General features: G+C 38.1%; 1 protein-coding gene across 1 annotated transcript; it reads right to left on the reverse strand.

The window, feature by feature from the left end:
* Positions 1-1,142: 1,142 nt before the first annotated feature.
* On the reverse strand, positions 1,143-17,653 carry LOC128636062 (uncharacterized). Its single transcript, XM_053689130.1, has 3 exons — positions 17,532-17,653; positions 15,810-15,924; positions 1,143-4,513 (listed from the first exon to the last, which is right to left on the reverse strand). Exon 3 carries the CDS (start codon positions 4,511-4,513, stop codon positions 2,111-2,113), a length of 2,403 nt encoding a protein of 800 aa, XP_053545105.1. The 5' UTR covers positions 15,810-15,924; positions 17,532-17,653; the 3' UTR covers positions 1,143-2,110.
* Between the last annotated feature and the right edge of the window lie 10,008 nt (positions 17,654-27,661).

The following is a 27,661-nucleotide window of genomic DNA, read 5'->3' on the forward strand; positions in this document are numbered from 1 at the left end:
CAGCACGTTCCACATACAATAAAATCTATTACAAAACTTGTTTGCGAATACATGCGTTGCAAAAAAAAAAAAGTTTAAAACAAAAATACAAAAACACAACATAAAATCTAGAAATACAATACACAAACAAAAAATGGCAGTGTTTATTTTGAATTTGAAAAAAAAACTAAGGCACACTTGCATGTAAAAAATGACTCAACCAAAATAAAAATCACATACTTTGATGAAGCAATTAACCCCTGAACGACCACTATGGGGGTGACTTTTTCAATAGCGCAGTCTCGATTTTAGTAAGCATGCACGGTCTTGCGACGCTATTGTACCCAGACAATCCCTTTAACGACCATCGACATACAGCTTAAGGGGTTAAAGACAGGTGGTGGTATATTTTTATTATTATAATTAAACTACTTGAATTCTGTTAGCAACTGAAACTTTTTTGTACTTCCGTTTTTATTAAAAGGACAGTAAACATTGCAATACACACCCCAAAAAACGAATTGGCCGCGAATCTGCAGTGGGCGGCATTGCACCATCAGTTCACAAGAACTGCTGGTGCAATGATAAATGCCAACAGTGTATGCTGTCGCAATTTATCGATGTGCGGCGGACATGATACGCTACTTCGTATCATGTCCGCTCGCACATTGATAAATATGCCCCTATGTACTTAAATGTTTGTAAAACTAAGTATATATCAACATTTACATTTAAGCAAAAATAAAAAACCTAATTAAAAATCTGGCAATTGACAGGAAAAAAAAATCAGAACACTGCTTAAAAAGGTATAGGAAAGTCAGAATTAAACTTGCACAATTCAAATACAACATGTAATTTTAAGACTGTTAAATCCACTTCGATTTTCAAATGCGTTTCGTTTTCTTGGTATCCCTTGTTCTTGAAAAATAATACGCACATATCCTACGCTAGTGGGAGCTAGCTGCTGATTGGTTCCTGCACACATTTGTCGCTTGTGATTGGGTGACTAGATGTGTTCAGCTAGCTGCCAGTAGTGCAATGCTGTTCCTTCAGCAAAGGATAACAAGAGAATTAAAGTAATAGGTCAAAATTCAACTTTTTATGATTCAGATAGAGCAGCAATTTTAAGCACATTTCTAATTTATTCCAATTATCAATTTTTCTTCCTTCTCTTGGTATCTTAATTTGAATGTAAGCTTAGAAGCCGGCCCATTTTTTGGTTCAGCACCTGGGTAGCGCTTGCTGATTGGTGGCTACATTTAGACACCAATCAGAAAGTGCTACCCAGGTGCTGAACAAAAAAATGGGCTGGCTCCTATGTTTGCATTCTTACTTTTTCAAATAAAGATACAACGAGTACAAAGAAAAATTGATAATAGGAGTAAATTAGAAAGTTGCCCGCTCTTTCCAAATCATGAAAGTTTAAATTTGACAAGACTATTCCTTTAAGCAAATTTGATAATAGAAGTAAATTGAAAAATTGTTTGTTATTGTATATTCTATGCGAATAATGAAAGAAAATGTGGGGGTTTCCTTTCCCTTTAACATGAAGAATGTATAGCATCACAAAACCAAAATTAAAAAAGAAAGTCATATTAAAAGGACCAGTAAATAAAGTAGATTTGCATAATTCCAATGTTAGGTCCATTTTCACTCCTCCTGTATCAATTGACAACCATCAGCCAATCCCAATTCCATATATGGATTCTTGCACATGCTCAGTAGGAGCTGGTGACTCAAAAAGTGTAAATATAAAAAGACTGTGCACAGTTTGTTAACATAAATAAATTAGATAGTTGTTTAAAATCACCTGCTCTATCTGAATCATGAAAGTTAATTTTGACTTGAGTGTCCCATTAAAGGAGTAGGGCTTTATTAGATTACACCTAATGTATATTTCTAATAGTCACATTAATCTAATATAATAAATAATTGATGTCTTTCTCAAGCCCCCCCTCGCCCAAAAAAAATAAATATTTAGAATAAAGTTTATTTCAATAAAAAAAAAAAAAAAAAAATTGAAGCTGCTGTAATCCATATTGTTTGGTCCTGCTAGCAAGTAGCGTCAGTATCACTACCGATCATTTCTGGACATGGAGTTAGTATATTTTTAGGCAACAATTTGTTGCTGCTAATCACGTAAAAGCGTTCCAGAAGCCAATCTAAAAACATCATTCATAATATTATGCAGATGGTCATTTGTTATACTGTTATATACAGGTTTGAGGTGATCTTGATTTTTGGGGTAAGAAAGAAAAGGTTTGTGTTGTAAAGCACCAAATGGCCCTTTTCCGGGGCTGCATAGCTGTTTTCGGAATTGTGGTTTCTCCATATTCGCATTGTGGGCTAGAATTGCTAGCTTGGTTCTAGCCTCAATGCAGTTCATTTTAAAGTGGAAACCCCTTGGCCTGTACTTAAGCAACATGCTATGCAGAAAATCAGTATTTGCAGCATTACAAAACTCCGTTAGCTGAGTCAAATCTTGTTGAATTTGTTTGTCATGAACAAATTCACTTAGGTCAAACACAGCCTTTGTACCTTTTACCAACCAAGGACACTTCTTTTCCTCCTCTTTGCTTAAATCATCATGATGACACCCACGTTTGATAGTGCCACCTTCCCAGGTATGTTGATTTGTCACATGGTATGTTATGGTGTTCCATTCCTCCCGTAAGGAATTGGCATCCCCTTCACAGACTGCACTTGCAACCCATAACTGATTAAGTACAGTTGATATCCATGGTGTAATTGCTTTGTTGCTTCTCTTATTGGCAATCAATATTAATTTTCTACGCAGATTTCTCGTGTAGTGCCATATTTCAAACTGGTGTCTTATATCTTTATATTCTTCCGCCATAACTTTTTTAATTCTTGTATGATTATCTGTTGCAATTAAATAAACTTTCAAACCATCATTAAAGATATTGTTGACACATCGTCTAAAAGCTTTAGATTCCACAGCCATCATGGAACTGGTTTCCGAAGCCTGAGCATTATGGAAGTCTATTATTTTTTTGCTATTTTCTTCCATCAATGTATATGTGCACCGATTAGCATGAAACTCCTTTCTGTCATGATATCCATCACCGGACAGACATAACATTTTACCTTGCAGTGAATTTATTATAGCTTGACGCTCTTTCTTCCAACGATGGTCAATGGCTGGCAAAAGAAATTTTTTTTGATACATTCCAAAGGTTTTAGGAGAAATAAAAGGGATCTTGAACAGTTGGAAAAACTCCTCTATTTTGTTGTAAATGCTCCCACTAAACAAGAGTGAAGTGCACGATAACAAGTTACCAACAGGCATCTGGCCTATCCTTGGTTGACTTTGCCACAACATAACCTTGTGACCAAGCAGACAATCGCCATATACGGTCACCATTGTCCCAGCAATATTTTTTTTACTCTGGATGATTGGTGCATTGCATGTGCCATTATGAGAGCATTTCAGTTTGTTTAATAACTTATCCAGATTGGATTCAAACACTATAAATTTCCTTTCTTCAAAAGGATTCTTCTTCTGATCACTTCCATTGGAAAAGTCACCTAAAGAAATGTCACCAGTCTCAGCGATGGAGGCCTCATCATATTGACTGTATAAACTGTCAGATGATTCATCCAATACTGAATGTGAATCTGACAGACGTTTAACTTTACCCTTACAAACAGTTGCACCAGCAGTTCGAGCTGGTGACATTGAATTTGATAATTTATTGGTTGGAGTTTGGTGACGTTGAGATCTTTTGGTTTCCAAAGAAGATATCTGAGTTTTTGACTGCTTTGATACAGATGCAAAATTGTAGGACACAGAAGACATGTCAATCCCAGCAGAAACACGTTCTGCCACAAAGTCCTCATACAGGCCTGTCCATGTGCCGATATCCCTGGAACGAATTAAGCCATGCGTGGTTGTCCTTTTATTTGCTTTCTTGGCATTGGGTGGTTTGGTGGCACATTGCATGCAAATGACTGCTTTTTTATTGCTATTATCCATTGGGACTATCCCAGTCCTTAGATCTGAAGTGTCTTTAGCTTTGTAAGTTCCATCTTCCGTGATTTCACCTGCAAAACTATCATCCATTTTTTTAGCTGGAGGAGGCTGAAATCTATCTTCAGTGTGTGTTGGTAAAATATAAGCGGGCCAGGAGTTTTCTGTAACTGTTGTATTACTTTGAAAAATTGAAGGGGCTGGCATAATTTTAACCATGGGGCGAGTTTGTACCAGTGTTTGTACCAGTGTTCCAGCACCAAAGAGAGAAGGTATAGCATCTTTTTTAAGGCGTTTGCTCACTCCAACAGTCTCGTAGCAATCAGGAGTGAAATGTTTCGAACACATTCGTAGGTTTCCACTCCTTTTCTTAGTAGCAATCTCCTGGACAAGACTGTCAATGTTTTCAGTGTATTGTCCAGTGCTCTCAAGCCATAATTTAATTCTTTCAGGAGCAGTTGGAAACGTATGCATTGAAGCATCACCTGTGGGTCTCGCGTGAAGCTGCTTAGTTTGACAGCCTTTAACAATGCACCTTGGCATCTAAAAAAAAATATAATAATAATGAAAATAATTAAACATCAAAATAGAAATAAACTGTTGTAGATTCAAGTGACATATTACTCATATGCTAAATCACTTGAAACTGATGCAGTATAACTGTAAAAAGCTGACAGGAAAATATCACCTGAGCATCTCTTATGTAAAAAAGGAAGATATTTTACCTCACAATTTCCTCAGCTCACCAGAGTAAGTGCTGTGTAAAAAGTTATACTTCAGTTACTGTAGTACAGTTATCTGTAGCCAATCAGCATCAACAGTGCTGAGGTCATGAACTCTTACTGTGATCTCATGAGATTTCACTTAACTCTCATGAGATTTCATAGTAAACTTCCTTAAACTGAATAGGGAAATAACATGAGTGTGCACAAGGCTCACTTCCTTGCCTGTCCCGGGACAGACATACTGATTTGCTGCTTAAAGTCCTTTGCAATGGGGTGTGAATACTTAGGACACTTTGAGGTAAAATATCTTTGTTTTTTACATAGAGATGTTCAGGTGATATTTTCTAGTCTGCTTTTTACAGCTATGCTGCATCACTTTCAAGGGTTTCAACATTTGGGTATCATGGCCCTTTAACTAGAGATGTGTCATTATAAAAATATTGATTCCTGTAGCTATATTCATCTTTGATAACTGATACAGAGCTGAGTTTCTAATATATTTTTCATACACTTGAAGGGACAGCGTACTATAAAATTGTTTTACACTTTATGTCTTTCTAATGACTTGTTATACCAGCTGCAGAGTCTAAAATGTATGAGAAATTGCTACGTTTGATTTATTTTTGTATTGGAAAAAGCTGGTTTTGTTCTTTCAAATCACAACCCATCAAAATGGGTTGAGCTTGCAGAGTAATCAGGTAGCCTTAGTTTATAACTTTCTGTACAAGCACATGCTTCTTTACATAATTTCTGTAACGCAAAGCCCAATACACAGAACAATTGAAATGTAACATTGTATTGCTTATCACTTCTACCTCCTACTGGGAGTGCATTTTTTTCTGCTGGCTATGTTTGCACGTTATCTTTAACCTATACTTAAAGGGACAGTCTAGGCCAAAATAAACTTTCATGATTCAGATAGAGCATGTAATTTTAAACAATTTTCCAATTTACTTTTATCACCAATTTTGCTTTGTTCTCTTGGTATTCTTAGTTGAAAGCTTAATCTAGGAGGTTCATATGCTAATTTCTTAGACCTTGAAGGCCACCTCTTTTCAGAATGCATTTGAACAGTTTTTCACCACTAGAGGGTGTTAGTTCACGTATATCATATAGATAACACTGTGCTCGTGCACGTGAAGTTATCTGGGAGCAGGCAGTGATTGGCTAAACTGCAAGTCTGTCAAAAGAACTGAAATAAAGGGGGAAGTTTGCAGAGGCTTAGATACAAGATAATCAGAGGTTAAAAGTATATTATTATAACTGTGTTGGTTATGCAAAACTGGGGAATGGGTAATAAAGGGATTATCTATCTTTTAAAACAATAAAAATTCTGGTGTAGACTGTCCCTTTAAGTATAGAAACTTTCACAATAGGTAGTGATAACATAGGCAAAATCATCTATTTCAAATGCTGAAATAAAGTAAAAGGAGTTATTTGCATGCAATTTAATACATTCCAGCAGGTAAAATGGATCATTAAAAACAAAGTTTAGGGTAAACTGTCCCTCTTAAATGGACATAAAACTACAAAATTTGCTTTAATGATTCAGACAGAGCATAACATTTTAAACAACTTTGCCATTTACTCTTATTATCTCATTTGCTTTGTTCTGCAATGCAGTACTGAGAGCTAGCTGCTGATTGGTGGTTACACATATCTCTCCTGTCAGTGGCTCACCCGATGTGTTCAGCTAGCTCCCAGTTGTGCATTTCCCAGCCCTTTTCAGTGGGTGTCCCAGCTTAACCTCATCAACAGTGCTGAACTGGGAGCTTCTAAGTACATCTTTAGAAGGATTTATACTGGATTTGTATATCAGTATCTGTGCATATTCTTCTTTATAGTAGTGTCTATTACATGTAGTTATATGAAATTTGGTGTATACTGTCCCTGAAATGCCTTTACAATGACTTGTTATACCAGGAAGCAGAAGTTTTGTTTTTTTAAAACTGCATGCTCTATCTAAATCATGAAAGTTTAATTATGACTTTAGTGTAAACTTGTTTACCTTTATCCTTTTATTTATGTCTGCAAAATGCACTTTTTCCACTTCCCCTAGAAACTGGATTGCGCCCTGAATAAGAGTATGGTGCAGCTCATCTGACCACGCTATATGCTACATTGTGATTGCAAAATATTTCTGGTTACAAAATGAAAGGAATGGGAGCTATTTCTAAATACTTTAATAAACTCCAGCAGGTAAAATGTGAATTGGGATAAAATGCGTCTCTTGACATAAAAAAAAAGAAGGGAGTGTAATGCCAACAAACCAGTGCTCTATATTACTAGGCACCCCAAAAATTGATCTTAGCGTCTAGATTTTGGCATTCCAGACCCCTGAATATTTTATTCTCTCCACCCCCCACTCCTGTTAAAAGTGCAGAGCTAACTGTTGTGCGAGCAGATAAAGGCGAGCGGATGAGCAGGCAATAAACAACATACCTATTCTATGCCTACCTCACATTCCAGTTAAAGGACCGCTTAAAGGGACATAATACTCATATGCTAAATCACTTGAAACTGATGCAGTATAACTGTAAAAAGCTGACAGGAAAATATCACCTGAGCATCTCTATGTAAAAAGGGAAGATATTTTACCTCACAATTTCCTCAGCTCAGCAGAGTAAGTTCTGTGTAAAAAGTTATAATTCAGCGGCTCCGAGCTGCAGGTAAAAAAGAAGAAATGAACAGCAGCCAATCGGCATCAACAGTGCTGAGGTCATGAACTCTTTTACTGTGATCTCATAAGATTTCACTTAACTCTCACGAGATTTCATTGTAAACTTCCTTAAACTGAATAGGGAAATAACATTAGAGTGCACATAAGCTCGCTCCTTCCGCTGTCCCGGGACAGACATACTGATTTGCTGCTTAGAAGTCCTTTACAAGGGGATGTGGCTACTGAGAAACTTTTGAGGTAAAATATCTTTCTTTTTTACATAGAGATGCTCAGGTGATATTTTCTAGTCAGCTTTTTACAGCTATACTGCATCACTTTCAAGTGTTTAAACATTTGGGTATTATGGTCCTTTAAGTCAAAATTTAACTTTCATGATTCAGATAGAGCACACAATTTTAAACAACTTTACAATTCACATCCATTATCTAAATATGCAAAATCTTTTTTTGCATACACACTTTCTAAAGTACCAGCTCCAACTGAGCATGTGCAAAATTCACAATATATACATAGATGCATTCAATGATTGGCTGATGGCTTCAAAATGTACATAAACAGCCGCTACCAGCCCACAGACAGATGATGATGATGATGTCATCAAATGTCGGTCCGTATGGTTCGGCAGGTTGCTAGCCAAAAATATAAGCAGGAACCACACTGCTTAGTACATACAGCAAGAAAAAGAAAGGCTGAAAATCAGTGACTGAATATAAAAACTATTTATCATCATCTCCCTAAAAAATAGACAGAGGCTGTGTGACAGTCTGACGTGTTTTGCGCCCCCCACTGGCGCTTAATCATAGACTGGCTGATGGCTGTCTCATGTGAAATTCAAACAATGTGCTTTTGCTTTGTCTATTTATTATGTATTATGCTATTTTACCGTGTTTAGTGGTCATTTAATTAAGCTAGTAAAGAGCTGACGGCTGCCTTCGCTTGTACATTTTGGGGACCGCACATATTGTTCTCGGTGCGCAAGCTCACAGCATTGCTAAATGAGGTAGCGCCTCATTAACAGCTGATCTAGCAACTGCAGTGCCATCAGTCAAGGTGATCACAATTTATTTGTAAAATAGAGATTACTAATAATTATTTCTAATGCTATAACATCCCCTAAAACGTGTATCTTTGTTGTTACATGCAATTGCTGTCAGTCCAGAGGCAGAACTTTTCTTCACTTTCTGCAATGAGATTTTATTAGTGAAAAGTTTTCTGCAGATCATTTTAAAGTAAAATACAAATTAGACAGTTACACTAAGGCACCAGTTCAGTTGCAATGTGTTGATTAACTGGAGAATAAAGCAATTTTTAGTTTTATAATATATAGTGCAGAAGCTGAAGATTGCATTAAAAATAAAAAACAACATTTTGTTACGTTTTTAAAATATCTTGTGAAAAGATCTGAGAGACAGTCAACAATAAATGTGCTGCTGCTTTGCAGCGCTGATCCATATTTGTCTGTTCTCTTCAAACCTTACTTTGTTCTGGATGCACTGTGTTAAGGAAAACTTGCACAGTACAGCCAGAGCACAGTGCTGTTTGAAGACAACAGTCTGGTACAAAACAGTGCTGCATGTGCTAAAAAGCCAAAAGTTCCTGCATGTGTCCCATTGTTTTTGCAGACATGCTGCATTTTCTGTGATGACATCTCAGATCACATCATGTTCTGCTTTGGGGGCTGTCAGCTAAACTACCCCTCCTTTTTATGCTAATTTGCTTGGACTTTAAAGTGAAGGTAAATTTTGACGAATTAGTGCCGTTTTTAATAATCCTATTAAAAACAAGGGCACCTTAATTCATCAAAATTGACATTTCAAGCGTTTTCTTCAAAAACTTACCTTTTAATCCTGAAAGCTGCTCCAGCGATTCCCCCGGCCGTCGGAAGCCTCTGCTTACATCAGAAATTACGAATCCGGCGTCGTCTAATCACAGCGTCCCCGTCCCCCGGGGGGGATCATGGCCTGAGGGAACGCCGTGATTGGATGAAGCAGGATTCGTCATTTTGGACCCGTGAAGGGGGCTTGCGACGAGCGGAGGAAGCGCTGCAGCGGCTCTCAGGAAAGGTATGATTTTGAAGAAAACGCTTGAAATGTCAACTTTGATGAATTAAAATGCCCTTGTTTTTAATAGGATTATTAAAAGCCGGGCACTAATTCGTCAAAATTGACCTTCACTTTAACCTGCCTGTAGATAGCCAGATGTGCCATCTGGAGATTACAATCAAATTCAGGACTTGACAAAAGTGAAACAAAGTAACTCCGCACTCACTGCAATGCCATGGTCCAAACCGCCAAGAGTAAAACTTCAGAGCTTTATTAATAGTCCATATAAAGGCTGGTGAACAAGGGCTGGGTGGAAACCAAAATGCATACAGCTATGCCTCTATTGATCACTTGAATCATATTCTTTTTCATTTGGTGCATGTTTTTTTTTACCATTTCATGACATAGGCAATTGTCTGAGTTCTGAATGTAAACAAAACCTAGAATTTCAGCAATGTCCGTTCATCCATAATTTACCTCTTTCACATTAAGTGCACCCACACTTTTTATATATTGTTTTCTATAGGACAAATAGGGCTTTCTTTTAACACCAAATATTTATTTCTTAAAAGGGACACTGAACCCAATTTTTTTTTCTTTTGGGATCAGATAGAGCATGCAATTTTAAGCAACTTTCTAATGTACTCCTATTATCAAATTGTCTTCATTCTCTTGGTTTTTTATTTGAAATGCAAGAATGTAAGTTTAGATGCCAGCCCATTTTTGGTGAATAACCTGGGTTGTTCTTGCTGATTGGTGGATACATTTATCCACCAATAAACTAGTGCTTTCCATGGTCCTGAACCAAAAAAAAATAGATTAGATGCCTTCTTTTTCAAATAAAAAAAGCAAGAGAACGAAGAAAAATGTATAATTGGAGTAAATTAGAAAGTTGCTTAAAATTGCACGCTCTATCTGAATCACAAAAGAAAAAATTTGGCTTCAGTGTCCCTTTAACTATAATTTTATATAAAAAAAAAATTAAGAGTTAGAAATTAAGAAATGTTATGTTCGCCAAACAATTTTATTGTGAATGTCATCATCCTGATAGATATTACTGCAATAAAACACCCCCATGTACAGGTTTTATGAGATTTCAGGAAGTTACAGGGACCAACATGGGGCCTGTCCATTTACATGGAAATTTGGCACAATGATTTTCTGGGCCTAAGTCGCCTTTCAGACATTATGGCAGCCCAGGAATACAAATGACCCCATCAAGGAATACCATTTGCGAAAGTAGACAACCCAGGGTATTCCAAAAGGGCTATGTATAGTCTTTTTTTGTAGCCACTTAGGGGTCAATTTATCAAATGCCAGGCGGACATCATTCGCTGTAGACTGGTCGAGCTCTTATACTTTTTGTAACAAATATAATTTATGACACTTGGGGCGTCCCCAAGTGTGATGGGGGGAACCAGATGTTGACTCCCGGCCTAACGTGCCTAAAGGAATATGGCTGCAACTCACTGACGAGGCCCAAGAAGGCTAAAACGATCGTCTGGGGCTGCCGTATTCCTTGTTCAGAAGAGAATTGCCTGGTATTTCGGGGCTGGACTGACCGGTATAGGCGGGATCAGACTGATATACTTTAGGATAGATCTTTTCAGTGAAAAGCATATTTGGGGAAAAAAAAAGAGACTGCTCCTAGGTGGTAATTTGCCATAAGACAAGCTATTAAGCTTTTGTCTCTTCCTGGTCGAGCTCTCCTACTTATTTTTACAAATATACAGTTGTAACAGCCAATGATCCCACTCATTGGCTGTTACATTGTTGCAGGGGCAGACCGCTACTCCTACTGAGTGCTGATTGTATTCTGTGGGACTGCCTGAGGTGCTACGCACGTCCCCCAACCAGATCCAGCACGCAGGAGGCAATGGAGTGGGTGCAGGACACGGAAACAATTAGCACATTCTATGCTGTCCTAACAGCACTAAAGCCCAGCACAGTTAGAACAACATAGAACGTCCTAACAGCAGGAAAGGGTTAAGGATTCAAAAGCCTAGATTTGGAGTTTTGCGGCCAAAGGGGTGCGTTAGCTACGCATGCTTTTTTTTGGCCGCACCTTTTAAATACCGCTGGTATTTAGAGTTCACAGAAGGGCTGCGTTAGGCTCCAAAAAAGGAGCGTATAGCATATTTACCGCCACTGCAACTCTCAATACCAGCCGTGCTTACGGACGCGGCCAGCTTAAAAAACGTGCTTGTGCACGATTCCCCCATAGGAAACAATGGGACAGTTTGAGCTGAAAAAAAACCTAACACCTGCAAAAAAGCAGCGTTCAGCTCCTAACGCGGCCCCATTGTTTCCTATGGGGAAACACTTCCTAAGTCTGCACCTAACACCCTAACATGTACCCCGAGTCTAAACACCCCTAACCTTACACTTATTAACCCCTAATCTGCCGCCCCCGCTATCGCTGACACCTGCATATTTTTTTAACCCCTAATCTGCCGCTCCGTACACCGCCGCAACCTACGTTATAGCTATGTACCCCTAATCTGCTACCCCTAACCCCCGCCGACCCCTATATTATATTTATTAACCCCTAATCTGCCCCCCACAACGTCGCCGCCACCTACCTACAATTATTAACCCCTAATCTGCCGACCGGACCTCACCGCTACTATAATAAATGTATTAACCCCTAATCCGCCTCACTAACCCTATAATAAATAGTATTAACCCCTAATCTGCCCTCCCTAACATCACCGACACCTAACTTCAAGTATTAACCCCTAATCTGCCGACCGGACCTCACCGCTACTCTATTAAATTTATTAACCCCTAAAGCTAAGTCTAAACCTAACACTAACACCCCCCTAAATTAAATATAATTTAAATCTAACAAAATAAATTAACTCTTATTAAATAAATTATTCCTATTTAAAGCTAAATACTTACCTGTAAAATAAACCCTAATATAGCTACAATATAACGAATAATTATATTGTAGCTATTTTAGGATTTATATTTATTTTACAGGCAACTTTGTATTTATTTTAACCAGGTACAATAGCTATTAAATAGTTAATAACTATTTAATAGCTACCTAGTTAAAATAATTACAAAATTACCTGTAAAATAAATCCTAACACTACACTATCAATAAATTTATTAAATAAAATACCTACAATTATCTACAATTAAACCTAACACTACACTATCAATAAATTAATAAATACAATACCTACAAATAAATACAATTAAATAAACTAACTAAAGTACAAAAAATAAAAAAGAACTAAGTTACAAAAAATAAAAACATATTTACAGACATTAGAAAAATATTATAACAGTTTTAAGCTAATTACACCTACTCTAAGCCCCCTAATAAAATAACAAAGCCCCCCAAAATAAAAAAATGCCCTACCCTATTCTAAAATAAAAAAGTTCAAAGCTCTTTTACCTTACCAGCCCTTAAAAGGGCTTTTTGCGGGGCATGCCCCAAAGAATTCAGCTCTTTTGCCTGTAAAAAGAAAACATACAATACCCCCCCCAACATTACAACCCACCACCCACATACCCCTAATCTAACCCAAACCCCCCTTAAATAAACGTAACACTAAGCCCCTGAAGATCTCCCTACCTTGTATTCACCACGCCGGGTTCACCGATCCGTCCTTGCTCCGACGTCTTCATCCAAGCCCAAGCGGGGGCTGAAGATGTCCATGATCCGGCTGAAGTCTTCATCCAAGCGGGAGCTGAAGAGGTCCATGATCCGGCTGAAGTCTTCTATCAAGCGGCATCTTCAATCTTCTTTCTTCCAGATCCATGTTCATCCCGCCGACGCGGAACATCCATCTTCACCGACGACTTCCCGATGAATGACGGTTCCTTTAAGGGACGTCATCCAAAATGGCGTCCCTCGAATTCCGATTGGCTGATAGGATTCTATCAGCCAATCGGAATTAAGGTAGGAAAATTCTGATTGGCTGATGGAATCAGCCAATCAGATTCAAGTTCAATCCGATTGGCTGATCCAATCAGATTGAGCTCGCATTCTATTGGCTGATCGGAACAGCCAATAGAATGCGAGCTCAATCTGATTGGCTGATTCCATCAGCCAATCAGAATTTTCCTACCTTAATTCCGATTGGCTGATGGAATCCTATCAGCCAATCGGAATTCGAGGGACGCCATCTTGGATGACGTCCCTTAAAGGAACCGTCATTCGTCGGTGAAGATGGATGTTCTGCGTCGGCGGGATGAACATGGATCCGGAAGAAAGAAGATTGAAGATGCCGCTTGATAGAAGACTTCAGCCGGATCATGGACCTCTTCAGCTCCCGCTTGGATGAAGACTTCAGCCGGATCATGGACCTCTTCAGCTCCCGCTTGGGCTTGGATGAAGACGTCGGAGCAAGGACGGATCGGTGAACCCGGCGTGGTGAATACAAGGTAGGGAGATCTTCAGGGGCTTAGTGTTAGGTTTATTTAAGGGGGGTTGTATTTTTTTTTTACAGGCAAAAGAGCAGTTTTCTTTGGGGCATGCCCCGCTAAAGGCCCTTTTAAGGGCTGGTAAGGTAAAAGAGCTTTGAACTTTTTTAATTTAGAATAGGGTAGGGCATTTTTTTATTTTGGGGGTCTTTGTTATTTTATTAGGGGGCTTAGAGTAGGTGTAATTAGTTTAAAATTGTTGTAATATTTTTCTAATGTCTGTAAATATTTTTTTTATTTTTTGTAACTTAGTTAGTTTATTTCATTGTAGATAATTGTAGGTATTTTATTTAATTAATTTAATGATAGTATAGTGTTAGGTTTAATTGTAACTTAGGTTAGGATTTATTTTACAGGTAATTTTGTAATTATTTTAACTAGGTAGCTATTAAATAGTTCTTAACTATTTAATAGCTATTGTACCTGGTTAAAATAATTACAAAGTTGCCTGTAAAATAAATATAAATCCTAAAATAGCTACAATATAATTATTTGTTATATTGTAGCTATATTAGGGTTTATTTTACAGGTAAGTATTTAGCTTTAAATAGGAATAATTTATTTAATAAGAGTTAATTTATTTCGTTAGATTTAAATTATATTTAACTTAGGGGGGTGTTAGGGTTAAGGTTAGACTTAGCTTTAGGGGTTAATACATTTATTAGAGTAGCGGTGAGGTCCGGTCGGCAGATTAGGGGTTAATACTTGAAGTTAGGTGTCGGCGATGTTAGGGAGGGCAGATTAGGGGTTAATACTATTTATTACAGGGTTATTGAGGCGGGAGTGAGGCGGATTAGGGGTTAATACATTTATTATAGTAGCGGTGAGGTCCGGTCGGCAGATTAGGGGTTAATAATTGTAGGTAGGTGGAGGCGACGTTGGGGGCGGCAGATTAGGGGTTAATAAATATAATATAGGGGTCGGTGGTGTTAGGGGCAGCAGATTAGGGGTTCATAGGGATAATGTAGGTTGCGGCGGTGTGCGGTCAGCAGATTAGGGGTTAAAAAATGTATTATAGTGGCGGCGATGTGGGGGGACCTCGGTTTAGGGGTACATAGGTAGTTTATGGGTGTTAGTGTACTTTAGAGCACAGGAGTTAAGAGCTTTATGAACCGGCGTTAGCCCATAAAGCTCTTAACTCCTGACTTTTTTCTGCGGCTGGAGTTTTGTCGTTAGATTTCTAACGCTCACTTCAGCCAAGACTCTAAAAACCGGCGTTAGAAAGATCCCATTGAAAAGATAGGATACGCAAATGGCGTAGGGGGATCTGCGGTATGGAAAAGTTGCGGCTGGAAAGTGAGCGTTAGACCCTTTCCTGACTGACTCCAAATACCAGCGGGCGGCCAAAACCAGTGTTAGGAGCCTCTAACGCTGGTTTTGACAGCTAACGCAAAACTCCAAATCTAGGTGTGTGTTTTTATATGGACTATTAATAAAGCTTTGAAATTATACTCTTGGTGGTTTGGACCACGGCTTTACACTGAGTGCGGAGTTACTTTATTTCACTGTTGTCTATTTGCCGCTTCAATAGAGGTGGTCCTCCGGTCAGGTGGCTAACCTCCTCTGTGTGCCGACACTGAAGAATGCTACAGGAACCGGGCAGGAGCCTGAGTGCTACGGGTCTGTGTGTATCTACAGGACTTGACAAACCCTGTAACCAACGAGCAACCTAAAATGTTGTTTTGGCTCATAACTTTTTTATTATTTCATTTTTTTATTGTACACATTTAAATATATAAAAAAAGTGTGGCCAGTTCAATATTATAGATGACTACTAAACTTCACTCCTTGAGCTACAGGCTACAATTGCTGGGGAGACGTATCAAAAACATAAGTTTTAAATAACAAAAAAAAAAAAAGGAGTTTTTGTTATTCAAATTTATATATTTTACAAAAAAGGTTAAAATTGATTGTGCAGGTGTATTTTTTTGACAATACTTAGCTTTTTATACCTTTTTCTTTTTGTTGAATTAAAATGCCAAAGATGATAGCTGTTCTCTTTATGGAAAGGTAATTCAGATGCTCGACTATGTAGAGACCCAGAAAATGCTGATGGTATTCTTTACACTAGATGGGAGAGAGAATTAAATCTTATAATTGCGTCTAGATTAAAGGACAATGAACCCAATTTTTTTCTTTTGTGATTCAGATAGAGCATGACATTTTAAGCAACTTTCTAATTTACTCCTATTAACATTTTCTTCATTCTCTTGGAATCTTTATTTGAAAAGCAAGAATGTAAGTTTAGTTGCCAGCCCATTTTTGGTGAACAACCTGGGTTGTTCTTGCTGATTGGTGGATAAATTCACCCACCAATAAACAAGTGCTATCCAGGTTCCGAACCAAAAATTGGCTGGCTCTTTAGCTTAGATGCCTTATTTCTCAAATAAAGATAGCAAGAGAATGAAAAAAAAAAATTGATAATAGGAGTAAATTAGAAAGTTGCTTAAAATTGCATTCTCTATCTGAATCATAAAAGAAAAAAATTGTGTTCGGTTTCCCCTTAACCGATACGTATAATTTAATTATAAACCACCATCTCCAAGCTTTTCTATTATCAAAAGGTCAATTGCACAGTTAGTGTTAAACTGAGCTGTCTTTTCTGTCTCATACAAACAGTCCACTCCCCCAAGTAACAAACACATAGCTCTTTCCCAAAACTATATGTAGAGATCTATATTATACAATTATCACTTCTGTCTCCTACACGAGGCCTTCCCTCCGATGTCTTATATAAAGATATATAATATATATAGAGATGCCCCTTAAAAGGGACATAAAACCCCATTTTTCTTTCATGATTCAGATAGAGCATGCAATTTTAAACAACTTTCCATTTTACTTCTGTTATCAAATGTGCATTGTTCTCTTGGTATCGTTTATTGAAGAGTAAAACTAGGTAGGCTCATAAGAGCTCAGGAGTGTGCACGTGTCTTTAGTTCTCTATGGCAGCAGTGTTTTGCAACACTATTTGTAGCTTTGTTATACAATCTTGCAAAACACTGCTGCCATAGAGAACTAAAGACAGATGCACACTTCTGAGCCTTTATGCGCCTACCTAGTTTTACTCTTCAAAAAAAGGATACCAAAAGAACAAAGCAAATTTGATAAAACTGAAGTAAATTAGAAAGCTGTTTAAAATTGCATGCTCTATCCGAATCATGAAAGATTAATTTCGACTTTACTGTCCCTATAAATCTCAAACATACAGTTGTCCCCAGGACAGTGGCGAACCATTGCACTCCAGATGTTTCAGAACTACATTTCCCATGATGCTTAGGCACGCTAAAGTCCAGTCGAGCATCATGGGTAATGTAGTTCAGAAACCTCTGGAGTGCCAAAGTTCACCATTACTGCCCTAGGACCTTACAGATAAACAACATAATAATAGAAATGTATTGTATGCTTCTAACAATGCCAGCTCCCCAATACCTTTAATGAAGATTTCAGTATAGCTGTGTCCCTTCTATGACAGAGGTTCCTATATAGACAAATAGATTCGAATGATAGAGATTTCCTGTCTGACATACAATGTCCCATCCACCAGTAACATATATTATAAAGATGTCCTTTCAGCCATATACACAGTCACCTCTCCAGTACCTTACACACTGCTATCTCCTTAATATCTTATTATAAGTGACAATAGTACATATAAGTCCAGCAACACATACCTAATGGTCAATTACTGATTGTCTTTAAAATCACCAATCTTCACTCAATTTCAGTGATTTCTACGGTCGCTGAACATAGACAAAAAACAAACAACACAAAGCTCAGCAGATAAAACTTAGATATGAACGCGCGAACAGTAAAACCGGAAGTGATTCTAACACAGGAAAGCCTCAAATGACTTTTTATTCCCATGATGCTCTTGGGTGCGCGTAACCAGTTCAAGCCGATGGGAGCGATACTAAACAGATATTTAGATTTTATTGGCTATTGCATACGAGTTTTATGGTTATGTTAATTTGCCACAGTCACTCTGGTAACACCGTTTACTATAAGGCAGACGAGTTACGGTTTTGCAGCGGGGATGTGTTTGTCTTCGCTGCACAAGCGACATTCAGTTATATTTATATGGGGAAGGGCATACCTTTGTCAAAAATGGCGGTCGGAGTTACACGTACAGAACGAAGTGACGTAACAACGTTTTTTACGTAAAGTTTGCATACATTTACTGTATATACTGGGGAGATGGAATCTTATGGAATATAATATGTCAAAGATTCCATGTAAATTATTAAGTTAGTTGTGGTTTTGTATCTACCCACCTGATTTTTCCTGATCAAGCAGCTACAATGTAGGCAAATATTTCTTTCAATGTTTGTTGCACAGAATTATCATTAAATTATCTATTTAACCCCTTAGTGACCAGAGCACTTTTCCATTTGTTGACCGTTTGGGACCAAGGCTATTTTTACATTTCTGTGGTGTTTGTGTTTAGCTGTAATTTTCCTCTTACTCATTTACTGTACCCACACACACTATATACCGTTTTTCTCGCCATTAAATGGACTTTCTAAGGATACCATTATTTTCATCATATCTTATAATTTACTATTAAAAAAATTATAAAATAAGAGGAAAAAATTGAAAAAAAACATTTTTTTCAAACTTTGACCCCCAAAATCTGTTGCACATCTACAACCACCAAAAAACACCCATGCTAAATAGTTTCTAAATTTTGTCCTGAGTTTAGAAATACCCAATGTTTACATGTTCTTTGCTTTTTTTGCAAGTTATAGGGCCATAAATACAAGTAGCACTTCGCTATTTCCAAACCACTTTTTTTCAAAATTAGCGCTAGTTACATTGGGACACTAATATCTTTCAGGAATACCTGAATATCCCTTGACATGTATATATATATTTTTAGAAGACATCCCAAAGTATTGATCTAGGCCCATTTTGGTATATTTCATGCCACCATTTCACCGCCAAATGCGATCAAATAAAAAAAAAATGTTCACTTTTGCACAAATTTTTTCACAAACTTTAGGTTTCTCACTGAAATTATTTACAAACAGCTTGTGCAATTATTGCACAAATGGTTGTAAATGCTTCTCTGGGATCCCCTTTGTTCAGAAATAGCAGACATATATGTCTTTGGCATTGCTTTTTGGTAGTTAGAAGGTCGCTAAATGCCGCTGCGCATCACACGTATATTATGTCTAGCAGTGAAGGAGTTAATTAGGTAGCTTGTAGGGAGCTTGCAGGGTTAATTTTAGCTTTAGTGTAGAGATCAGCCTCCCACCTGACACATCCCACCCCCTGATCCCTCCCAAACAGCTCCCTTCCCTCCCCCACCCGACAACTGTCCCCGCCATCTTAAGTACTGGCAGAAAGTCTGCCAGTACTAAAATAAAAGTTTTTTGGGGGGTTTTAGGTTTTAAAAAAAAAAAAAAAATGTGTCTGCTGTGTAGGACCCCCCTTAGCCCCCAACCTCCCTGATCCCCCCCCAAACAGCTCTTAAACCCCCCCCCCTCTGCCTTTATTGTGCAGCATATTGGGTACTGGCAGCTATCTGCCAGTACCCAGTTTGAAAAATAATATTGCATTTGAATTTTTTTATTTTATTAAAAATGTTCTTTATTTCTGTAGTGTAGCTGCCCCCCCTCAACATCCAACCCCCCACCCTCTCCCAGATGCATTGATTTTCAAATCCCACCCTCCCCAGTCCTCTCTCCCACCCTCCAGATCTACAGCATATTGATGCTGAAACAGATCTCACGTGCACGCGCGCGCCCGTGCACGGCTCTCGTGCACGCGTGTGCACGGCTCTCGTGCACGTGCGCGCACCCGCATAAGATCCCTCCCCCCTCCTCCAATGACTGCCCACCTGCCTCCCAGGATGAGCTCCCACCCACCAACGATAACAGCCATCGATAGCCGATGCAGAGAGGGCCACAGAGTGGCTCTCTCTGCATCGGATGGCTAAAAACAGTTATTGCAGGATGCCTCAATATTGAGGCATCACTGCAATAACATGAAAGCATCTGGAAGCTATCAGGATCGCTTCCACTGCTTTCAAAGACCAACAACGTATGGGGTACGTCCTTGGTCATTAACTGCATTTTTTTGCAGGACGTACCCCATACGTCGTTGGTCGTTAAGGGGTTAATGTGTGCTGTTAAGTAATATTTCTAAATTATAGAAAATGTTACAATAGTGTCGGTTTTGGAACTACATTTCCGATGATGCTCAGCCAGCATTTTATCTAGCTGAGCATCATGGGAAATGTAGTTCCAAAACCTCTGGAGAGCAAAGTTTGGACACCCCTGGATAGAGTATTACAAAGTGTTTGTGTGTAAATATATATATAAATTGCTCAAACAACAACCTACAAAGCAATATATGTCTACAAAATTGCACCTTTGCATCATTGCATGATCAGATAACTCAAGTCTACTCTTAAGTCTTCACACATGCAATTTGCATTCATAATGTAGTGTAGTGTGCTTCCTCTACCAGCACTTTGGAAGTTCATATAGAACTGATCTGTCACTTCTCTGAGTAAACATCAGCCAAAACCATCTCTGTACAATGTGCATAAAAGGTTATCAGCATGTAAACTAGCTATTTCTTTCAAACTAAATCAAAACATACACCGAGATTACGAGTTTTGCGGTAACAGGGGTGCGTTGCTAACAAGCATTTTTTTCTCACCGCTTACTTAAGACAACGCTGGTATTACAGGTTTTTTTAAACCCGGCGTTATCCGCAAAAAAGTGAGCGTAGAGCAAAATTTAGCTCCACATATCACCTCAATACCAGCGTTGCTTACGGTAGCGGTGAGCTGTCAAAACGTGCTTGTGCACGATTTCCCCATACGAATCAAAAACATGTGCAGAAAAGCAGCGTTCAGCTTCTAACGCAGCCCCATTGATTCCTATGGGGAAAGAAAAGCTATGTCTACACCTAACACCCTAACATGAACCCGGAGTCTAAACACCCCTAATATTACACTTATTAACCCCTAATCTGCCGCCCCTGACATCGCCGACACCTACATTATATTATTAACCCTGCCGCTCCAGACACCGCTGCCACCTACATTATCCCTATGAACCCCTAATCTGCTGCCCCCAACATCGCCAACACCTACTTTTTATTTATTAACCCCTACTCTGCCTCCCCCAATGTCGCCGCCACCTACCTACACTTAATAACCCCTAATAAGGTATACCAAAGCGCCAACTATATGAAGGCTGGGTCTGGACCAAATGCAATATTATCAAACGATTACAATAAACAATTTATTGAGTACACAAATACGTTAAAAACATGGATCCATATATAAACAATCAAATTTATACAACAATAATAGCTAAATGAATAGTTAAAACAAATAGTTATGTAACAGATATAGCATTTAAAATTTTGCAAACATTGCTCTTAAAAATATTCCTAAAAAATTCCAAATTTAGTATAAGGCTCACAACAGAAATTCAACTGACTAATATATTTCACCTATTATGTGTATGTGGTAAACACAAAGTTGAATTTTTGTTGTGTGCCTTATACTTAATTTGTATTTTTTTATGAATATTTTTTAAGAGCAATGTTTGCACAATTTTAAATGCCATATCTGCTATATAACTATTTGTTTTAACTATTCATTTAGCTATTATTGCTGTATAAATTTGTGTATGTGTATGTGGTAAACACAAAGTTGAATTTCTGTTGTGAGCCTTATACTAAATTTGGAATTTTTTAGGAATATTTTTAAGAGCAATGTTTGCAAAATTTTAAATGCTATATCTGTTACATAACTATTTGTTTTAACTATTCATTTAGCTATTATTGTTGTATAAATTTGATTGTTTATACATGGATCCATGTTTTTAACTTATTTGTGTACTCAATAAATTGTTTATTGTAATCGTTTGATAATATTGCATTTGGTCCAGACCCAGTCTTCGTATAGTTGGCGCTTTGGTATACCTTATTAGTTTCATCTTTCCATTTTGACAACTAGGTGTCAAATTATCAAAGCCAGAGGTCTTATTTAGTAGGCGCTAGTGCACTCCACTCTTAAAGGGCCACCGTAAGTAAATATTTTTTATGCCTGTTACCAACTAACTACCCCAAATACGCTTTTTATCAATAGCATTTCATTAACATATCTCTACCGTATATCAGAAATCTTGTCTGCAAATTTAATTGTTTTCCAAACCCACTCCGTGGGTATCCTTTGCTCTGTACCAATCCGTTTACAATACCTAGGTTTCAAAATGGTGCTTTAAACACAAAGTTATTGGTTTAAGTATTTTGAACACTTAGTGCTGAAACTAGTGGGCAGGATAACGTGACATCATCGGCGAATAAAAGATATAACTTTTAGAACGTTATGAAACTTCGTTTTGGAGAAAATATAGGTCAGTAGGTTTTAATTAATGTTTATTAACTTTAATATGTTAGTTGTTTAGCTTAAAAATTATAACAGAAAGTAATCCTTTAATAACCCCTAATCTGCCGCCACTATAATAAAGTTATTAACCCCTAAACCTAAGTCCAATCCTAACCCTAACGTAAATATAATTTAAATAAAAATCTAAATAAAATTACTACAATTAACTAAATAATTCCTATTTAAAACTAAATACTTACCTATAAAATAAACCCTAAGGCCTAGATTTAGAGTTGGGCGGTAGCCGTGAAAACCAGCGTTAGAGGCTCCTAACGCTGGTTTTGGGCTACCGCTGGTATTTGGAGTCAGTCAGGAAAGGGTCTAACGCTCACTTTCCAGCCGCGACTTTTCCATACCGCAGATCCCCTTACGTCAATTGCGTATCCTATCTTTTCAATGGGATCTTTCTAACTCCGGTATTTAGAGTCGTGGCTGAAGTGAGCGTTAGAAATCTAACGACAAAACTCCAGCCGCAGAAAAAAGTCAGTAGTTAAGAGCTTTCTGGGCTAATGCCGGTTTATAAAGCTCAAAACTACTGTGCTCTAAAGTACACTAACACCCATAAACTACCTATGTACCCCTAAACCGAGGCCCCCCCCACATCGCCGCCACTCTATAAACATTTTTTAACCCCTAATCTTCCGCTCCGTACACTGCCGCCAACTACGTTAAACCTATGTACCCCTAATCTGCTGCCCCTAACACCGCCGACCCCTATATTATATTTATTAACCCCTAATCTGCCCCCCACAACGTCGCCTCCACCTGCCTACACTTATTAACCCCTAATCTGCCGTCCGCACGCCGCCGCCAGCTACATTATAGCTATGTACCCCTAATCTGCTGCCCCTAACACCGCCGACCCCTATATTATATTTATTAACCCCTAATCTGCCCCCCACAATGTCGGCTCCACCTGCCTACACTTATTAACCCCTAATCTGCTGAGCGGACCGCACCGCTATTATAATAAAGTTATTAACCCCTAATCCGCCTCACTCCCGCCTCAATAACCCTATAATAAATAGTATTAACCCCTAATCTGCCCTCCCTAACATCGCCGACACCTAACTTCAAGTATTAACCCCTAATCTGCCGATCGGAGCTCACCGCTACTCTAATAAATTTTTTAACCCCTAAAGCTAATTTTAACCCTAACCCTAACACCCCCCTAAGTTAAATATAATTTTATTCTAACGAAATAAATTAACTCTTATTAAATAAATTATTCCAATTTAAATCTAAATACTTACCTGTAAAATAAACCCTAATATAGCTACAATATAAATAATAATTATATTGTAGCTATTTTAGGATTAATATTTATTTTACAGGCAACTTTGTATTTATTTTAACCAGGTACAATAGCTATTAAATAGTTAAGAACTATTTAATAGCTAAAATAGTTAAAATAATTACAAAATTACCTGTAAAATAAATCCTAACCTAAGTTACAATTAAACCTAACACTACACTATCAATAAATTAATTAAATAAACTACCTACAATTATCTACAATTAAACCTAACACTACACTATCAATACATAAATTAAATACAATTCCTACAAATCAGCCAATCAGATTGAGCTCGCATTCTATTGGCTGATCGGAACAGCCAATAGAATGCGAGCTCAATCTGATTGGCTGATTGAATCAGCCAATCGGATTGAACTTGATTCTGATTGGCTGATTCCATCAGCCAATCAGAATTTTCCTACCTTAATTCCGATTGGCTGATAGAATCCTATCAGCCAATCGAAATTCGAGGGACGCCATCTTGGATGACGTCCCTTAAAGGAACCGTCATTCGTCGGGAAGTCGTCGGTGAAGATGGATGTTCCGCGTCGGCGGGATGAACATGGATCCGGAAGAAAGAAGATTGAAGATGCCGTTGATAGAAGACTTCAGCCGGATCATGGACTTCTTCAGCTCCCGCTTGGATGAAGACTTCAGCCGGATCATGGACATTTTCAGCCCCCCGCTTGGGCTTGGATCAAGACATCGGAGGCTCTTCTGGATCGATCGGTGAACCCGGCGAGGTGAAGATAAGGTAGGAAGATCTTCAGGGGCTTAGTGTTAGGTTTATTTAAGGGGGGTTTGGGTTAGATTAGGGGTATGTGGGTGGTGGGTTGTAATGTTGGGGGGGGGTATTTTATGGGTTTTTTTACAGGCAAAAGAGCTGAATTCTTTGGGGCATGCCCCACAAAAGGTCCTTTTAAGGGCTGGTAAGGTAAAAGAGCTTTGAACTTTTGTAATTTAGAATAGGGTAGGGCATTTTTTTATTTTGGGGGTCTTTGTTATTTTATTAGGGGGCTTAGAGTAGGTGTAATTAGTTTAAAATTGTTGTAATATTTTTCTAATGTTTGTAAATATTTTTTTATTTTTTGTAACTTAGTTCTTTTTTATTTTTTGTACTTTAGTTAGTTTATTTAATTGTATTTATTTGTAGGAATTGTATTTAATTTATTTATTGATAGTGTAGTGTTAGGTTTAATTGTAGATAATTGTAGGTAGTTTATTTAATTTATTTATTGATAGTGTAGTGTTAGGTTTAATTGTAACTTAGGTTAGGATTTATTTTACAGGTAATTTTGTAATTATTTTAACTATTTTAGCTATTAAATAGTTCTTAACTATTTAATAGCTATTGTACCTGGTTAAAATAAATAAAAAGTTACCTGTAAAATAAATATTAATCCTAAAATAGCTATAATATAATTATAATTTATATTGTAGCTATATTAGGGTTTATTTTACAGGTAAGTATTTAGCTTTAAATAGGAATAATTTATTTAATAAGAGTTAATTTATTTTGTTAGATTTAAATTATATTTAACTTAGGGGGGTGTTAGGGTTAGACTTAGCTTTAGGGGTTAATCCATTTATTACAGTAGCGGCGAGATTTGGTCGGCAGATTAGGGGTTAATAATTGAAATTAGGTGTCGGTGATGTTAGGGAGGGCAGATTAGGGGTTAATACTATTTATTATAGGGTTATTGAGGCGGGAGTGAGGCAGATTAGGGGTTAATAACTTTATTATAATAGCGGTGCGGTCTGCTCGGCAGATTAGGGGTTAATAAGTGTAGGTAGCTGGCGGTGACGTTGTGGGGGGCAGATTAGGGGTTAATAAATATAATATAGGGGTCGGCGGTGTTAGGGGCAGCAGATTAGGGGTACATAGCTATAATGTAGGTGGCGGTGGTGTACGGAGCGGCAGATTAGGGGTTAATAATAATATGCAGGTGTCAGCGATAGCGGGGGCGGCAGAATAGGGGTTAATAAGTGTAAGGTTAGGGGTGTTTAGACTCGGGGTACATGTTAGGGTGTTAGGTGCAGACGTAGGAAGTGTTTCCCCATAGAAAACAATGGGGCTGCGTTAGGAGCTGAACGCGGCTTTTTTGCAGGTGTTAGGTTTTTTTTCAGCTCAAACAGCCCCATTGTTTTCTATGGGGGAATCGTGCACGAGCACGTTTTTGAAGCTGGCCGCTTCCGTAAGCACCGCTGGTATCGAGAGTTGCAGTGGCGTTAAATTATGCTCTACGCTCCCTTTTTGGAGCCTAACGCACTGAAAACCCAGCCATTCTGTGAACTCTAAATACCAGTGGTATTTAAAAGGTGCGGGCGGAAAAAAGCACGCGTAGCTAACGCACCCCTTTGGCCGCAGAACTCTAAATCTAGGCGTGCGATAGCTACAATATAACTAATAGTTACATTGTAGCTATCTCAGGTTTTTTTTTTATTTTACAGGCAAGTTTGTATTTATTTTAACTAGGTAGAATAGTTATTAAATATTTATTAACTATTTAATAGCTACCTAGATAAAATAAATACAAATTTACCTGTAAAATAGATCCTAACCTAAATTACAATTACACCTAACACTAGAATATCAATAAATTAATTTACTAAATTACCTACAATTAACTACAATTAAATAAAATAAAATAAAGTACGGAAAAAAAATTACAGAAAAAAATAAAATAATTACAAGAATTTTAAGCTAATTACACCTACTCTAATCCCCCTAATAAAATAAAAACCCACCCCAAAATAATAAAAATCCCTTCCCTATACTAAATTACAAATAGCCCTTAAAAGGGCTTTTTGCGGGGCATTGCCCCAAAGTAATCAGCTCTTTTACCTGTAAAAAAAAGACAATAACCCCCCAACATTAAAACCCACCACCCACACACCCAACCCTACTCTAAAACCCACCCAATCCCCCCTTAATAAAACCTAACACTAACCCCTTGAAGATCACCCTACCGTGAGACGTCTTCACCCAGCCGGGCACAAGTGGTCCTCCAGAGGGGCAGAAGTCTTCATCCGATCCTTGCAGAAGAGGACCTCCAGATGGCCAGAAGTCTTCATCCAGGCGGCATCTTCTATCTTCATCCATCCGGAGCGGAGCGGGTCCATCTTGAAGCCAGCCGACGCAGAGCATTCATCCAGACCGACGACTACACGACGAATGACGGTTCCTTTAAATGACGATTGGAACAGCCAATAGGATTGGATCAGCCAATAGGATTGAGCTCACATTCTATTCGCTGATTGGAACAGCCAATAGAATGCGAGCTCAATCCTATTGGCTGATTGGATCAGCCAATAGGATTGAACTTCAATCCTATTGACTGATTGCATCAGCCAATAGGATTTTTCGTACCTTAATTCCGATTGGCTGATAGAATCCTATCAGCCAATCGGAATTCAAGGGACGCCATCTTGGATGACGTCATTTAAAGGAACCGTCATTCGTCGTGTAGTCGTCGGTCTGGATTAATGCTCCGCGTCGGCTGGCTTCAAGATGGACCCGCTCCGGATGGATGAAGATAGAAGATGCCGTCTGGATGAAGACTTCTGGCCGTTTGGAGGTCCTCTTCTGCCCGGATCGCATGAAGACTTCTGCCCCTCTGGAGGACCACTTGTGCCCGGCTGGGTGAAGACGTCTCACGGTAGGGTGATCTTCAAGGGGTTAGTGTTAAGTTTTTTTAAGGGGGGATTGGGTGGGTTTTAGAGTAGGGTTGGGTGTGTGGGTGGTGGGTTTTAATGTTGGGGGGTATTGTCTTTTTTTTACAGGTAAAAGAGCTGATTACTTTGGGGCAATGCCCCGCAAAAAGCCCTTTTAAGGGCTATTTGTAATTTAGTATAGTGTAGGAATTTTTATTATTTTGGGGGGCTTTTTTATTTTATATGGGGGATTAGAGTAGGTGTAATTAGTTTAAAATTATTGTAATTATTTTATTGTTTTCTGTAAAAAAAAATTTTTTTTTTCGTACTTAAGTTTATTTTATTTAATTGTAGTTAATTGTAGGTAATTTAGTAAATTAATTTAATGATAGTGTAGTGTTAGGTGTAATTGTAATTTAGGTTAGGATTTATTTTACAGG

The sequence above is a fragment of the Bombina bombina genome, chromosome 7, assembly GCF_027579735.1.
Source record: "Bombina bombina isolate aBomBom1 chromosome 7, aBomBom1.pri, whole genome shotgun sequence".
Lineage (NCBI taxonomy): Eukaryota > Metazoa > Chordata > Amphibia > Anura > Bombinatoridae > Bombina > Bombina bombina.

Coding starts and splice junctions, on each gene's coding strand:
- LOC128636062 (XM_053689130.1), bottom strand. CDS start 4,513: ATGCCAAGGTGCATTGTTAAAGGCTGTCAAACTAAGCAGCTTCACGCG.